Below are 18,370 nucleotides of genomic sequence, written 5' to 3'. Positions count from 1 at the left end.
TGGGACAAGGTGATGAAGCATGATCTTTAAAACTTGAACCTCACAGAGACAATGACTAGTGACCGAGACCTTTGGCGATATGCTCTGCTTAAGAGGATCCATCAAGTCAAGTGCACCCATGCTGGTGGTACATAAGAAAATCATCAAGTGTTGGGCCTCTTGGAGGCAAAGTGGCTGAGTTCCTTTTGAGAAGAAACTGGAGAAGGCACTTGCTCTTGGACAGTAAGGTTCCTCAATTATCCCTAGAGGTCATCTCATATTGGGAGAGCTACATCTCTATCAACTCCACCATTTTTTAGCCTTTTTATACTATGTATATGTCCCTTCCTTTTCATTGTATTTTGTGTATATTTACATTTTTGATTTATTAATTTTTTAAATAACTATTTTATCATTACATGTAAACACCCACACTTCTAAGCTGTATTTGTTTTACTTTCAACACAATCTCAAACCAAGTGACTTACCTGGCAAGTATACCTCCTATTTACATAATTTGGATCCAATATTTAGCAAGATGTCACCATATGCAATCAGAACTTTAGTTAGAATATATAATGATGATTCCGTGACAACTAATTTTTTTTTTGCTAAACCACATAGCTTTATCTATTTCTCTGTAATTTTGTAACATGTCTTATCTTATGAGATTTCAGCTTATCTTATTATTTATAACCTTACACATCAAAACTTCTCTATTCATTTTATATTTTATTTTTATTTTTTTTATTTTAAATTTATTGGTAGGAGAAGAGTAAAACTTGCTTAAGCCGTGTAAAAAAATAGAAAAAAACTGTTATTGTTATATACAATTATATACTAGTTGCAAAAGAAACACCTCTCACTACTTCTTTTATATTATTTTTATCTTTGACTTAATCCAGATTATTTTTCAGATATCTAATGTTTAAACATAAGAAATCATGATTCTGCATGTGTGTGTGTGTGTAGATAGATATATATATAATTAAAAAGTAATGTAATAATACATTTATGGCAGATATATCATAAACAATTAACAATTATTTATGAATATATGACCAAACATGTTATCATAAAATACATAGAAAAATGTGTTTATAATTATGAACAAGTCACAATTAGAACTAAGAGGGTTTCAAAAACCCTTACATGTTTAGAAATAGCAGTCAAAAACCACTATAAAGCCACTCTTATCACTCACAGTTGTATGGCTTCTCTCCTGTACGAATATGTTTATATCTAAATATGTGATGTCTCTGAGAGAATGACTATGCTTGTGAGAAGAAAAATTACTACTTTGAAAGAATGATTTACCACAGATATCACAGGGGTATGGTTTTTCTCCAGTGTGAGAACGTTTGTGAGAAGCTAAACAACCTGTCTCAGAAAATGATTTACCACAGATATCACAGGGGTATGGTTTTTCTCCAGTGTGAGAACGTTTGTGAGAAGCTAAACAACCTGTCTCAGAAAATGATTTACCACAGATATCACAGGGATATGGCTTTTCTTCTGTATGAATACGATGGTGTTTAGTTAAACTATCACATTGAGAGAAAGATTTACCACAGACATCACAGTGATATGGTGTCTCTCCTGTCTGCGGGTGACATGACATATAAAATCCACAACTTAAAAATAAAAGGATGTCTTCTATCAATTTTTATCTATAGGAATATTTTCCTGAAGAGACAAATGAGACCCTTAATAGGTTCCTAACACTGAAATAGCAATAGAAAATTCATCATCATCATCATCATTGTTTAACGTCCGCTTTCCATGCTGGCATGGGTTGGACATTTTGACTGAGGACTGGCGAACCGAATGGCTGCACCAGGCTCCAATCTGATCTGGCAGAGTTTCTACAGCTGGATGCCCTTCCTAACGCCAACCACTCCAAGAGTGTAGTGGGTACTTTTACGTTCCCCCAGCACAAGGGCCAGTCAGGCGGTACTGGCCATGCTCAAAATGTCTTTTATGTACCACCTGCACAGAAGCCAGTCCAGTGGCACTGGCAATGTTATTTTTCATGTGCCACCAGCACAAGTGCCAGTAAGGTGACACTGGTAACGATCACACTCGAATGGTGCTTTTTGTGTGCCATCGGCATGGGAGCCAGTCAGTGGCCCTCACAATGATCACGCTCGGATGGTGCTTTTAACATTGTGGATTTTATACGTCATGTCACCCGCAGATAGCATTTATTGTGAGGAGATACAATATGAATGATAATAGTGGCTTTAGTGTAGTTTTTGACTGCTATTTCTAAACATGTAAGGGTTTTTGAAACCCTTTTAGTTATAATTGTGACTTGTTCATATTATAAACACTCTTCTTCACATATATATATATAACAAGTTGAAAGAAACGAGAAGTCAAAGGAATTAAACTTCTACATTAATTTATTATATACATTTTTGGCATTTATAATACATTTAGAAATAAAGTCATTTCGTTGTAGCGAATTACAACTTATATTTTATACTAACTAATCTTTCATTTTAGTTCACGATTCAATATTGTCGGATTTGAGTATTGAACATGGCATAAATATTAGCCAATACTCAAGAGGGTGAGTGTCGTGGATTTGAGTGGCATCCAACGATCACTGGAGAGTTTGCCGAAAATCAGGGTTTTTATAACTACTTCCTAGAACCATACCCCGTGAAAAACTTCTTCAACGAAGTTCAGAATTCATATATGGGCAGTAATTTTTAACCAATGAGAAATCGATAATTTCTCATGTTCGGGCAAACGAACTTACGTTCTCTCTCCGCCTCTAATGAGTTTGCTACACTTCTATTCCTCCGGATTCATGTCTTTGAACCTTTACTTATTTGGCCTTTCTTTGACTCCATTATTGTTCTGTCTCTTTTTCTCTTCGTTGCTGCCCATTTGGCTCTCTGTTCTTGTTTTTCTTCTGTTCGCCCCGTTATTGATATGTAACTCTTGTGTTTGCAGGTCCTTTCCTTGTCTTTGTACACAGCCCATTTTTCGGGGTTTGTTTTTGCGAAGTTCTTGATATATCTAGAGGTATGACACAAAGTGTCTACTGCCTGAGAACTACCTTTCTCTGTTGTTTTTTCAAGAGGCAACTTTCTCTGGTGAAGTCTGGATGTTTTCTAGTCAAACAAAATAACAAGATGATCCATCTCAGTTTGGCTTTAGTCTCTCATATTAGCCTCTTAGATCAGTCTCTCATACAGCTGGAGAACAACACCATCAGCAACACAGATGTGAGGAAGAAGCATGAGTTAGTATCTACATATATAATGCAGAAGTGAAGCAAAAGCATGCAGAAGTGGGTACAAAGATGAGTAAGATAGTAAGCAGCTAGTTAGTTTCACACACAAGCCCACAACCAAGGTCTGTAAAATACAGAATAAGAAAATGTGTATAGTATGTGCCAGAAGCATAGTTTAATGCACACATACATACACAGAATGGCCAATATTCTTAATTATTTGTGGATGTTAAAAACATGTCCTTTCCTAAACGAGAAGATCAAGATTTATTGGCAGCCTTGTGAATACCAATAACAATTGTTGTAGATGAGCTGTGCCTTTCTAAAAATTCTTTCCAATAAGATACATATATTTAAGCAAAAATATGCCATCCAGTGCTGTGTTCTTGGCAACAGAAGAGCAATGTCTAGATGACCTTAATTTTAGATGAAGATCACCATAAAGATGTTTAGTAAACAACTCAAAAAACAGAAAATAGACATCATTCATGTATTGATATTATCAAAACACCATCCCACATAAAATATAAAATTAAGATAGCATGCTATAGTAGGTTTACACAATACAGATTCCCAATATATTAAACAGCCATTCAGGGAAGGACATTTTTTAACCAGAACAAATCTTTACAAAAATGTGATTGCTCCTCAAATGTTTCCTTGTGGGGTTCTTAGTTGGGGACACATACAAACATGATATGAAATAAGTTTGAATTATAGCATGAAATGTGGTGACCAGCTTCACAATAATACTCTGTTCAGGAAAGGATATTTTTTAACAAACAACTTAACACAACAATTGAATTTACAGTTTTTTAACATGTTGGTACTAAAAGGCACAACTTAAATGTATTTGCCTTCCAATGTAGAAGCAATGACATGTTTTATTGTAGAAATACTTACTCTTTTACTCGTTTCAGTCTTTTGACTGTGGCCATGCTGGAGCACCGCCTTTTAGTCGAGCAAATCGACCCCAGGACTTATTCTTTAGAAGCCTAGTACTTATTCTATCGATCTCTTTTGCCGAACCGCTAAGTTACGGGGACATAAACACACCAGCATCTGTTGTCAAGCGATGTTGGGGGGACAAACACAAACACATACAAACATACACACACACACATCATCATCATCATCATCATCGTTTAACGTCCGCTTTCCATGCTAGCATGGGTTGGACGATTTGACTGAGGACTGGTGAAACCGGATGGCAACACCAGGCTCCAGTCTGATTTGGCAGAGTTTCTACAGCTGGATGCCCTTCCTAACGCCAACCACTCAGAGAGTGTAGTGGGTGCTTTTACGTGTCACCCGCACGAAAACGGCCACGCTCGAAATGGTGTCTTTTATGTGCCACCCGCACAAGCCAGTCCAGGATACATATATACATATATACGACGGGCTTCTTTCAGTTTCCGTCTACCAAATCCACTCACAAGGCTTTGGTCGGCCCGAGGCTATAGTAGAAGACACTTGCCCAAGATGCCGTGCAGTGGGACTGAACCCGGGACCATGTGGTTGGTAAGCTAGCTACTTACCACACAGCCACTCCTACGCCTATATATTTTCCCTAATATTACTTCATAATAACAAAGTTGGGAATGGAGTTCTCTTGCTGTTAATAATGTATACTAATTTGAGATTAAAGAAGTGGTCTAGAAATGGGAATTGAGAAATTATCACCATAAGTTTTTCATGATTTTGTTGAAAATAATGTTAGACTCATTCTGTAAACTGTGTAAGGTAAAGTAGCCATGAAGCAGTTTGGTCAAGTATGGCTTTGGTCAACATTTGTTTACTGTTATCTGCTATTCTTGGAAAATGTAAGTTTCATTTATAACCACCTTTCCCATGAAATTGACCTTAAGAAGTTTGCTTCACAACCACATGGTTTCAGGTTGTTACTGCATGGTACCTTGGGTAAGCATCTTCTTTCATAGCCCTGGGCCAACCAATACCTTTTTAAACTAAAGATGATTTTATTGCTATATTGGACTGGAAATTCACTTCACTGAATTTTGAGCCAAAACCACAGATATAAATGTAAAAAAAAAAAAAAAACTTTATTTGTTACAGTTGGAGGTTCACTTTGTAAAGCCTTCTATCACAGATAATTCTGGTTCAATTCTTCATAAGAGATTTCTAAAGCATTTCACTTTTCCAGCCCATCAACTCATAAATAAGAGGATCCAACAGACGTAGAAATGGTGCTGTCATCATCATTTTAACATTTTAACATTTACATAATAATTATCTTCCACTTGTTACATATTTCAACACTAGAAGGCCTCACATATTTAGCTTACCCTGACCTTTTTCAGAAGGAACAATTTTCCAAAGATCTCCCACTCAAGTGCAAGAGAATTTTTCCTACATATCACTTCCGTTCTGTTTGTAATAGGATTAATGAAAACATGGAAGTAATTCATGCAGAAGTTTGAATATTTGTATTACGTAATAAGAGTGTAGACGATGGTAGATAAGCAAGTACGTGATCCTATTTTCAGTCAATCAAATTTTGGTCTTTTGATTGACTGAATTCATAGGAAAATATCAATATTCATAAAATAAAGCAATTTCCTTGACAAATATGAAGGACTTTATTTACCACAGCCTAAATTTTGACATTTACACAATTACTTTTCTGTATGAATCCCTACATGTGCAGTTAAGTCACTTTTTTGAGAGAATGACTCATCACAGATCTCACAGTGATATGGCTTCTCACCTGTATGAATATGTTTGTGACTAGCAATGTGATGTCTTCGAGAGAATGATTTACCACACATCTCACAGTGATATCGCTTCTCTCCAGTATGAATACATTTGTGTGCAGTTACAGAATACCTTTAAAAGACTGACTATCACTGATCTCACAGCTTCTCTCCTGTATGAGTACGTTTGTGATTAGCTAGGTGATGACTTTGAGGAAATGATTTACCACAGATATCACAGTGATATGGCTTCTCTCCGGTATGAGTACGTTTGTGAATAGCAATGTGTTGACTTCGAGAGAATGATTTACCACAAATCTCGCAGTGATATGGCTTCTCTCCAGTATGAATACGTTCATGTGCAATTAAGGAATGTTTATGAGAGAATGATTTACCACAGATATCACAGTGATATGGTTTCTTACCTGTATGAATACGTTTGTGGTTAGTTAGGGTATAATTTGCAGAGAAAAATTTACCACAGATCTCACAGTGATATGGCTTCTCTCCAGTATGAATACGTTTGTGACTAGCAATGTGATGCTTTCGAGAGAATGATTTACCACAGATTTCACAGTGATATGGCTTCTCTCCAGTATGAATAAGTTCATGTGAAATTAAGAGAGATCTTTGAGAGAACGATATACCACAGATTTCACACTGAAATGGTTTCTCTCCTGTATGAATATGTATGTGTACAGATAATTGACTGACACAAGCGAATGATTTATCACAGATATCACATTGATATGGTTTCTGTCCAGTATGAATATGTTCATGTATAATTAAGGAATGTTTTTGAGAGAATGATTTACCACAGACATCACAGTGATAAGGTTTCTCTCCTGTATGAGTACGCTTGTGAGAAGATAAGTTACAACTTTGAGAGAATGATTTACCACAGATCTCACAGTGATATGGCTTCTGTCCTGTGTGAATACATCTGTGTCTGGTTAAGGCATTACTTGCAGAGAATGATTTACCACAGAATTCACAATGGTATGCTGTTTTACTTGTTCTTTTCTTCATACCATCAAGAGAATCAGTCCTTTTAGATTGCATTTCAACTTTAACCTCATCCTGACACAATTCACTTTCCATGATTTTCTTTTTCTCAAAACAATATTCAAATGTTTTGGTTTTCTTTTCTTTTCATCATCATTTAACGCCCGTTTTCCATGCCGGCATGGGTTGGACGGTTTGACTGAGGTCTGGAGAGCCAGCAGCTGCACCAGGCTCCATTCACTGCTAAATTTCCATTAACTGTAGTCTTTATCGATAAGGACAGCTGTTAGAAACTTCTCTGATATCTGTAATCCATGTTTAATTTGTCTCAAAAATCATTCTGCTGTCATTCCATCACATGCTGTAGAAAAGATGGAATTAGTCTCAGTTCAGTTATAATATGGCTACTACAGGATTATATTTGTCCTGTACAAACATATCCCTTTCACCAGTGAAGTTGATAAATATTGAAGATGCATGTGATGTAAGTAATACTTTGATGCCAATATCATTGGATAATCTGAAATAAACAACAGCATAAGATGTAGAGGACACATGAAATGTAAACATGCACACACATATGTGCATCATATTTATAGACACACACATATCATATATATATATATATCATTTTAGTTCCCACTTTTCCTTAGTGGTAGAGATCAGACAGAATTTAATGAGATTCATTTTTTGTATAGCCAGACATCCTTCTGTTGCTAACACATGACTTCTTCCAAGCAACTTAATCTTTTTCTATGGCCAGACTAGAAATGAAGGACACTGCTTCTATGATGATGTCACCCATTTATAAGTATCACATGATGTCAAGAAAACAAGACATCAACTCAGACATAGTCAAGGCTTTGGACTATATTTGAAGACACTTGGTAAGGTACCACACAATCAGACTGAACCTAGGACCGTGTGGTCCAAATATATATATATATTAAATGGTATGGCAGACTTCTAGTATATCTATAACAATTTCATGCAGAAGGAAAATGGCTAGAGATTAGATGGCTTCTTCCTTCATGTTTTAGAGTTCCTGGGTTTTATACAACAGAAATAGCAATTCTGAAGAACTTTTTGTTCTATAAATTTATGTTGCACCCCCACTAATTCTGTGGACTTTTGTCTTATTTTTCATGAGGTAGTGATAGCTAATTCCAGACAACCTCTAACAATATATCGACTGGATGGTCATGACAGGAATACCTCTATACTATTTATTACAGTGGGTTAATGGAACATAAAATAAACAATAACAAATCAACATTATCGTTTGAATGTTATTAGCAAGACGAAGAAATATAGTTTCTCAAAGTTATGTGTTTTCACTTGTATACATCGGAGGCTTCCCATAATTCTATTATTAACATTATTATTGATACAGTTTTAAAGTAAACCTTTGTCAACTTGCCTTTTTCAGATTTAAACAGTTAGTCGATGACCGGTAAACAATAGGGAACATTTAACAAATTACTACTACTACTACAACTACACTCGCTTGTACCTCTTGACTGAAGTCTCTTCTCCCATTTGACTGTCCCCAAAATAAGGTCAGATCAAACTGCTGCTACCGGACATCGCCTCGCCTTTCACTTCCGGGGCGATGCCACAAAAGTATTGCTATTAAAATTGATTAATCTTCTCAATTTTTCCACCGGGTGTGGATCTATAAAATAACCCTTCTAGTAATCTCTTAAGGGTAATCTTCCAGTTTCGGGAGGTAAAAAAAGTAAATAAGAATACAAGGGAAATAACTTAAGGTCTTACTAGTATTATCCGTACCTTCCTCACCCCACCCGTTCGCGAGCGCGCATTTTTCATATTCGTTCACAGCAAGTTGTTTTACACCTATTACACTAATTTATTATTTTTGAGCTCGGGTCAAACGCTTTAGTTTGACTGTTATTTCCCTATACTGGAAGATTACCATAAGTTGTTGTGCAGCCGGTACAATGATATTCAATCACGTGTGTGATTTATATATAAACAGCTAACTTCAATCACGTGTGTGATTTTATTTATAAACAGCTAAAAAAAAAAAAACAAACATTAGTACGGATAATACTAGTAAGACGTTAAGTTATTTCCCTTGTATTTTATTTACTTTTTTACCTCCCGAAACTGGAAGATTACCCAATTAAGCGATCATATTGTAATTCATCCATTACTATACTTGAGTAAATACTGCGAAAGCTATGTATTTAATATCAATTTTATTATACAATCAGTTAATTAATTAAATCAGTCGTTAACTGCCCATAAAGGGCTTCCGAGTTTGCATATGTTTTTTATTGCTGTTTTTAATCGCTAAGTCATTGTTTTTTTTTCTCGCATTTCATCGTACGTAGAATGTACAAAAAACCCGACACCGAAGAAACGAAACGTACTAAGTTTCTGCTTATATGCCGCTTCCACAGTCTTTGTACGTTTTCTTTTAAAAAATACATCCAAAGTATGAATGATACTTCATCTTCTTTTATTTTCAGAAACATTTATAACTTAATTAATACTCGATTCTTCTTTAGTATCTCACCACATGCGAGGTTACTAATTTGTATTGTACCTCACGACACGGTACTTTGGCTGTCAGGCATAGAACTTTTCAGAATACCATTACGTTTGTATATAAAGTAAAACTTAGAAATTACTGTTACATTTAACAGGGTATTTTTTATATTGCAGATGAGATTTTTATGATAATAAAACATATACATTCATCTAGCAACGTAGATTTAAAAAAAAAGAAAATTTACGTTTCGCCGTTTATGTATCCGAGTCAGTTTTTTAAAGTTTCTGTTGTCAGAGATTAGTCGTGGCGAATTCGCACTGGTGTGGTAAGGACATTTGGTGTAATTGAAGATATTTCACTGTAAACACTAGTTTATATAGCAACAACAGGTAAGATATATAATATATGTTATTTAGTAAAATTAAGGTAAACATCGGTAACTGAAAACCTTTTTATATTGCTAATCAAAGATCGATATTAATTCCATTGCCCAGCACTAATTGTCTGACGTTAATTAATAAGATTAATCAACAGCATATTTTTTATTCTAGGTCATTCTCCAAACTACCTGCTCTGAATGCATAGAAATCCAGTGTAAAACTAGTTTTTCTTAATGAACCTGCAATGATAGAACAGTAAACACTTTTCGAGTGTTTTCTATTTAATTACTTGGATCTTAATTAAGCCCAGCTGTCGTTGCATTCAGCTCTTTTGACATGATATATATTCTCACCACGAGCGAACTGTAGTCAGTACAAAACTTACATATAAAAATACACTTTAGAAACAAAATAATTCTTATAAAAAAACTACATGAATATTATAACGATCGTTAGAATAAAATGGTAATCCTGCAGGATAGAGTCGGAAATAACCTATTGCCCCGCCGACTCGCAATTTCTTGAGATTTCTGTCTTAAACATCGGAGATTACGTGTAACAAAAAAATTTTTTTGAAATTCGATTTATTTGAATTTTTGCCTCCACTTCCTTTCAGTAACTTTTCTTCACTCTTTTTTCGAAATTTTTCCAATTGTAGTATGAAAACAGTGGTTTTTACGATTTCAGAAAAACTTAAATTTTCTGTAATTTTATTGATGGAGTTTCGCATTAAAACGCCTACACATAAGTTAGATTTTCTCTCGTTTACACCTATTTACACTATTTTTCTTTTGTTTTTGTGCTCGGGTCAAACGCTTTGGCACTATCATGCTATTAGCTGTCAGAAGTGAAAGTGCTCACTGCTAGTGAAGTATCTGTCTGTCTGCCTGCATGCCTGTGGCCGGAGCGAGCTATATGTCTGTCTGTCTGTCTGTTTCTCTATCTATCTATCTATTACTCGAAAGTTCGCGCGTCCGCGCTAGCTAGTCGTGAGTGGTCGATCCTATTATTTTTAAACTTCAAACTTCATTTGTTTTCTATTTTGATAAATTCTCTCTGTTGAAAATTATCTTTTTATATTTTAAATAATTTGCAATTTCAAGAAATATGTTTTTATATTAAATTTGTGTTTTCTACTCACGACTAGCTAGCGCGGACTTTCGAGTAATAGATAGATAGATAGATAGAGAGACAGACAGACATATAGCTCGCTCTGGCCAGTCATGGTATTAGCTGTCAGTAGCCAAAGAATCGACAGGCCAGCAACAGGCATACAGGCACACAGACAGATACTTCACTAGCAGGCAGTGAGCACTGAAGAATTTGGGGATAGGGGAAGGGGGGAAAATTTCACAATGCCGATTTTTGGTAATTTTCCGGAATCTCCGTATCCGAAAACGTGGATTTTTGGCAAAAAAATTTTTTAAATATATATATATATATATATAGCGAGAAAGATAGATAGATAGGGTGATAAATTGAATATTAATTCAATTTAAAATTCAGAAAAAATTGTATTACACGTGTATAAGGGATGACCACTAAGTGGACATCCAATATGCTAGAAAGAGGTCATCAACGACACAACCACAAAGAAAAATAATGTTCCCCAGAAAAAATTTCGCAAAGCGCTAGAACAGGACAAAATAAGGAATATACAGAATAAAGAATTATCTATGGACTGCAGTTAAGTAAAACGTTAATGTTCGAAACTGCAGTCCATAGATAATTCTTTATTCTGTATATTTCTTATTTTATCCTGTTCTGGTGTTTTGCGAAATTTTTTCTGGAGAACATTATTTTTCTTTGTGGTTGGGTCATTGATGACCTCTTTCTAGCATATTCGATGTCCACCTAGTGGTCATCCCTTATACATGTGTAATATATATATATATATAATTATGTGGAGAATGGAGAAACAAACACAAGAAGAAGCAAGTCAACTGGGCTAGTTAGCCATTGATTTAATTATGTGGAGATTATATAATGAGTCATTTACGAACGTTTCGATGTGACAAATGGTTTGGCAGATCTCTTCAGAATGTTGAGGAGTATGTTTAGAGTTCATGATGTGAGAGGTGCAGGAGAAACAGTTAATGGATATAGTAATGCATATGGTGGTATAAGAATAGAGTTAGGTAAAGTTAGTCTTACATTTTAGTGTTTGTTTCTCCATTCTCCACATAATTATAATTATAAACTGCGGTCTAAACAATAAATTACCTGCCTCTGGATACCTTCTAACGAAGACCGTACCCACACAAGTAATTTCCAGGAGTGCCTTCGGATTTAAATATCCCCTGGTTGCTTATATACTTCAGACTACCCCTGAAATATTGAAGCAATCTTATCATTTACCTATATATATATATTGTCAGCAAATCATAAATATGAGAGAAGCACTTTCTAAGTTATAGAGCAGTAAAGTAATTAGATAAAGATAGTTATGGCCAGTCTATGGGGTTATCTAGGGTTTTGTGTTTGTAAATTGCTTAACTTTACAGCATCTCTTCAGCCATTAGGGTCTGAAGAGATGCTGTAAAGCTAAGCATGAAACCATGGGTAACCCCATAGACTGGTCATAACTATCGCTATATAATTATATATATATATATGGGAGAATATACAAATAATAACAACAGACGAGGACAGGTGGTGTAAATAACAAAAGTATATATTAGTATGACGCTCGGGAGTACGGAAAGTCTTTGACGTTTCGAGCTACATATATATATATATATATATATATATATATATATATATATATATATATATATATGTTAAATCTCTGAACGAGGTATTAACAGTAACTGCACGATAAAGTGAAGTATATTTGCCATTTAAATGTGGCTGACCCCTAAGGGTGGATGTTACTGTTGCTTTTAGCCCCAGGAGAACATCTCCTCCAGCTGGCTTATCGACACAAAAAAAAAATAGACAGGACACAGATGTGTGTCGATAAGCCAGCTGGAGGAGATGTTCTCCTGGGGCTAAAAGCAACAGTAACATCCACCCTTAGGGGTCAGCCACATTTAAATGGCAAATATACTTCACTATATATATATAGTTTTAGGGAAAATAACCAAGTTTCAAGAACTCATCGATGAAAATCCACTATCATATATAGAAAAATTAATAATTAAAAGCACAATAAATATTATCTTTATCTTATGATATTTACTTTGTTTTATGTTATACTCATTTATTGTGCTTTTAATTATTAATTTTTCTATATGTGATAGTGGATTTTCATCGATGAGTTCTTGAAACTTGGTTATTTTCCCTAAAACTATATATTTTATATATAAAGCTCAATTTAATTTTAATTTTTTATAAATTGATTTTAATTGAGTTTTTACCTGTAATTTTGGATTTTGTCCCTAATATTATTATATATATATATATATATATATATATATATATATATATATACCTTTTAAAATGGAAAAAAACATTGGATAGATAAGTCCTTTTATTTCATTTGAGTGCTTATGTCTAATTTTTCTTTATAAAAAGCAAAATTTTCAATGTTGTATCTCTATTTTTTAAGTATCTTCATTATCTTAAATTCTTGTTTCTCTATTATTTCAGAATATCAGGAGAAGCACAGAAGTGTTTACATAAGATAAATCATCAATATTTATCTTATTTTCAAGGCTAAATGCTACACAGACTGGATAAAATCTATGGTGAATTCTTGATAAATAATTTTTTAGGACATAGATTGAGTGTTTGTTTTATTCACTGCCTTAAAAATTACAAACTGAGTTTGTATTTTCATTAAACTTGGATTGCGAAGGACTTTGCAACCTCTTCAGATATCAACAAAGATCACATTTGATGGAAATATATCAGTAGTAATAGTTGTCACAAACAAAGTACAACAACGAAAGGAAGAAAACTTGTGTATATTGTGATACGAAAAGAAAAATCATGGAAAATGAGTCGAGTGAAATCAAGATTAAATGTGAAACAGAGGCTAAAAATATTGACTTTCCTGATGATGTAAAAAATAAGAAAAGGAAAACATTACATCACTGTGATATCTGTGGTAAATCATTTTCTCAAAATAGCAAACTGACTAAACATAAATCTATTCATTCAGGAGAGAAGCCATATCACTGTGACATCTGTGATAAATCATTTTCACAAAAGGACTATTTAACTACTCATCAACGTATTCATACAGGAGAAAAACCTTATCACTGCGACATCTGTGATAAGTCGTTCTCTCAAAGTGTTCACTTAACTAAACACACACGCATTCACACGGGGGAAAAACCATATTTCTGTGATATCTGTGATAAATCATTTGCTGAGAACGGTACCTTAACTAGACATAAACGTATTCATACAGGAGAAAAACCATATCACTGCGATATCTGTAGTAAATCATTTTCTCAGAAAGATAACCTAGTTACTCACCAACGCATTCATACCGGAGAAAAGCCATATTGTTGTGACATTTGTGACAAATCATTCTCTCAAAGTGTGCACTTAACAAAACATAAATATATTCATACAGGAGGAAAACTATACTTCTGCGATATTTGTGATAAATCATTCACTGAAAATAGTTCCTTAAAAAGACATATCCGCATTCATACAGGTGATAAACCATATCACTGTGATATCTGTTTCAGATCATTTTCCGAGAATCATAACTTAACTATTCACAAACGCAGTCACACAGGAGAGAAACCGTATCCTTGTGACATCTGTGGTAAATCATTCTCGGACACTGGTCATTTAGCTAGACATGAACGTATTCATACTGGAGACAAACCACACAAATGCAACATATGTGGTAAATCATTTTCTGAAAATGGAGTCTTAACAAGACATATCCGCGTTCATACTGGTGAGAAGCCATATCAGTGTGACATCTGTAGTAAGTCATTCTCTCATGGACATGCCTTAACTACTCACAAGCGCATTCATACAGGAGAGAAACCATATCACTGCGATATCTGTGGCAAATCATTTTCTGAAACTGGACATTTAACTAGGCACAAACGCATTCATACAGGACTAAACTTATATCACTGTGGTATCTGTGGTAAATCATTTTCTGAAAAAAGCCACTTCACTGAACATGTTGCTATTCATACAGAGCAGGAGCTATATCAAAATATAGGGTCATAATGCATACAGAACAACTAGTACTGCATGCATGACCCTCATTTTTCTTCATTCCATTATGACCCTACATTTTGTAGAGTAAATTCTTACCTTTTTCTCATTGGTATATAACTAATGATTGTATCATCGTTTAACGTCCGCTTTCCATGCTATCATGGGTCGGACGATTTGACTGAGGACTGGTGAAACCAGATGGTTACACTAGGCTCCAATCTGATTTGGCAGAGTTTCTACAGCTGGATGCCCTTCCTAACGCCAACCACTCAGAGAGTGTAGTGGGTGCTTTTACGTGTCACCCGCACGAAGGCCAGTCAGGCAGTACTGGAAACAACCACGTTCAAAATGGTGCATTTTATGTGCCACCCGCACAAGAGCCAGTCCAGGGGCACTGGCAACGATCTCGCTCGTTCATTGTAGGCAAACTAATGGACAGAATAAGAAAATAATTCAGGAGAATAATTGACCTATCTCTCAACTACCATCGTCATCGTCGTTGTTTAACGTCCACTTTCCATGCTAGCATGGGTCGGACGATTTGGCTGAGGACTGGTGAAACCAGATGGCTACACCAGGCTCCATATCTTCGAAACGTCTAGTTAGAATAGAGGCAGCTGACGAAGGATTAATTCCAAGTGGCTTTCTGTTTTCCTATGTGTTCGTTCCGTTGTCTGTAGTTCATTGTTCTAACGTCCTGTACCCTGATATGCATCTATATACACATGGAGATGTAAGTATTTACATATATGTGTGTATACATGCATACATATTCTTTGTATTATTATATATATATATTTAAAATACAAAAAAGGGACAACAAAACATCCAGAGAGATGATACAAAGAAAACAAGGATGGGTCATTCGGAGTTTTCTTTCCTCAGTCGAGTTCCAGATTCTCTTTGTATCTGTGTTTGTCCTCCGCCACCACTTCACAGCCGGTGTTGGTGTGTTTATGGCCCCATCACTTAGTGGTTTGGCAGAAGAAAACTGATAGAAATAAGAACTGAACTTTAAAAATAAAACACTGCCTTTATAGTCGGTCAAATCGACCCCAGGACTTACTTTTTGTAAGCCTGGTACTTGTTCTTTCGGTCTCTTTTGCCGAAACCTCTTAGTTACGGGAACGTAAACACACCAGCATCGATTGTCAAGCGATGCTAGGGGGATAAACACAGACACACAAACTCACATACATACATTTTGAGGGAGGGGACTAGTCGATTATGTTGACCCCGTAGCGTTTTAATTCATCGCCCCTTATAAGTCGACATCGGCGGAATTTGAACTCAGAACGTAAAGACGGACTGAACACCGTTAAGCATTTCGCCCGGCGTGCTAACGATTCTGCCTTCAAAAATAATAATAAAGTCCGTAATCCCATCAATTATACGCACGAGCGGGGGTGGTTAATTACATTGACCCCTCAATGTTCGTCTTTTAATTAATAATCGGTCCCAGAAGGATCTTAGAAGCTAAAACGCATTTGTCCAGCGAAATTAAAGATTCTGATCGCCGAGAAACAAAGGGAAGTAACTCGGAGAAGCCAGAGTAAAATAGAGACGTTAGAGATAGATGGCGCTGGGGTTTGTTGTTGATATGTCATAGTAATGGCGGTAGGAACACGTTAAAATTACTCTTTTACTTGTTTCAGTCATTTTGACTGCGGCCTTGCTGGAGCACCGCCTTTAGTCGGTCAAATCGACCCCAGGACTTATTCTTTGTTAGTCTAGTTCTTATTCTCTTGGTCTCTTGTGTCGAAACCGCTAATTTACGTTGACGTAAACACACCAGCATCGGTTGTCAAGCGATGGTGGGGGGACAAACAGACACACAAACATATACACACACATACATATATACGACGGGCTTCTTTCAGTTTCCGCCTACCAAATCCACTCCTTACGGTCTTTATTTCTTTCTCTGTCTTATTTCTTTGACCGGTTTCAGTCAGTATTTGTATCCGCCATCACTTGTTTACACCCCCAGGACCAGACATTTTATTTTCTTTTCGATAATTTATTAAGTTTGATTCGTTCGACGAAAACCGTTCACTGAGAATTACGTTAAGGGAAGACGTCTGTGGAATACACAGCCACTTAAACATTAATTTCACCGTGCTCCAGTCCATTTACCTGGCAAAAATCACTTACACCTGTAATTCAAAGGGACCGGCCTTGTCACATTGTATCTCTTTGTAAATTACGTGAAGAAGACGTGTCTGCGGAGTACTCAGCCACTTGCATGCTAATTTTCTGTTGATTTCGCTTCATACTGTTTTATTGACCTTGAAAAATAAAGCTGACAAAGCCAGGATTCGAAATCCGGTCTTCTTAAATTCAATGCCTCTGTATTTTTATTTAATTTATTTTTTTTGTCTCTTGACCACCAAACAGAATGGAAAATGCGGAGAGTCACCTCCCTTGAAACCAACGCGACAAGACCCAATGGTTCCAAAATGTGATATTTATTTAATTATCGCAATTAAAAATATTATTTAATTACCTGGAAATAAAAATAAAAATAATAAAAAATGTGTAGGAAACCCGGTGTCTTTCCGATAACCAGAAAATCGAAAAATACGGCAAGAGTAAGTTAAAAAAACAAAAAAAACGACGCCATTATAAGGCCCCCTCATAACAATTTTTCCGGGTTTTGACACTTTAGCGACATCGGCTCTCCAAATTTTTCAGTAGCCATTTTGGAGATTTGATGTCGCTAAAGTGTCAAAATCAAAAAAATTTTGACACGTTAGCGACATCAGTTCCCCAGATTTTCTCCAGGAGATTTTCGAGATTTGATGTCGCTAAAGTGTCAAAACCCGGAAAAATTGTTATGGGGAGCCTTATAATGGCGTCGTTTTTTTTTGTTTTTAGCTACTCCTCACCTATTGGTTATACTATAAACATTATCGATTTGACATTATTACCTTCCGCGCGTCCCACGATGGGATTTTCTGGATTAAGACGTGTTTTCTTCTTCCTGTTGCAGTCGGTTCTTCGTCTTTGCATAATTTTTGTGGTTTTTATTTTATTTATTCAACAAAAAAACATCTTTAAATTATTTTTTTCTTCAAGAAAAACATATTTTCGATGATAAAAAAAAAACTATGTAGACATTCTTTTATTTGTTTTCAGTCATTTGACTGCAGCCATGCTGGAGCACCGCCTTCAGTCAAACCAATTCGATCCCAGGACATACACTTTGTAAGTCTAGTACCGTCTCTTTTAGCTAAACATAAACATACCAACATTGGTTGTCAAGCGATGGTGGAGAGACAAACATACACATAGATAGATACGACAAGCTTCTTCCAGTTTCCATCAGGCCTTGATTGGCCTGAGGCTATAAGTAGAAGACACTTTCCCATCGTCTACTGATTATTTTTCT

The 18,370-nt window shown here is 35.6% G+C and overlaps 3 protein-coding genes across 7 annotated transcripts in view; 1 reads left to right on the top strand and 2 right to left on the bottom strand.

The window, feature by feature from the left end:
• LOC106878260 (uncharacterized) overlaps window positions 1–17,318 on the top strand; it is a 29,571-nt gene extending 12,253 nt beyond the window's left edge. Inside the window, exons 1-2 of one of the 2 annotated variants that reach the window (XM_052977955.2) lie at window positions 9,753–9,852; window positions 13,435–17,318. In XM_052977955.2, the coding sequence (XP_052833915.1) occupies window positions 13,777–14,988 (1,212 nt within the window). In that variant the 5' untranslated portion in view covers window positions 9,753–9,852; window positions 13,435–13,776 and the 3' untranslated portion in view covers window positions 14,989–17,318. Of the gene's footprint in view, window positions 1–9,752; window positions 9,853–13,434 lie in introns of those variants that run through there. The other variant, XM_089345623.1, reaches the window with a different exon arrangement.
• The window catches only part of LOC149130356 (uncharacterized), a 186,457-nt gene that overhangs the window by 137,703 nt on the left and 30,384 nt on the right, over window positions 1–18,370 (bottom strand). The gene's annotated exons all lie outside the window — the stretch shown is intronic.
• LOC106878257 (uncharacterized) lies at window positions 5,803–8,657 on the bottom strand. The gene is made up of 2 exons (XM_089345630.1): window positions 8,366–8,657; window positions 5,803–7,465 (listed from the first exon to the last, which is right to left on the bottom strand). The coding sequence occupies exon 2, from the start codon at window positions 7,039–7,041 to the stop codon at window positions 6,100–6,102; it is 942 nt and encodes a 313-aa protein (XP_089201756.1). The 5' UTR covers window positions 7,042–7,465; window positions 8,366–8,657; the 3' UTR covers window positions 5,803–6,099.

Source organism: Octopus bimaculoides, chromosome 29 (genome assembly GCF_046866305.1).
Source record: "Octopus bimaculoides isolate indiv1 chromosome 29, ASM4686630v1, whole genome shotgun sequence".
NCBI lineage: Eukaryota > Metazoa > Mollusca > Cephalopoda > Octopoda > Octopodidae > Octopus > Octopus bimaculoides.
Note: the sequence above shows the minus strand (reverse complement) of the source record. Positions and strands in the feature narration are given on the sequence as shown.

What these genes read in the sequence shown, in the direction of transcription:
- LOC106878257 (XM_089345630.1), bottom strand. Translation starts at nt 7,041, where the DNA reads ATGGAAAGTGAATTGTGTCAGGATGAGGTTAAAGTTGAAATGCAATCT.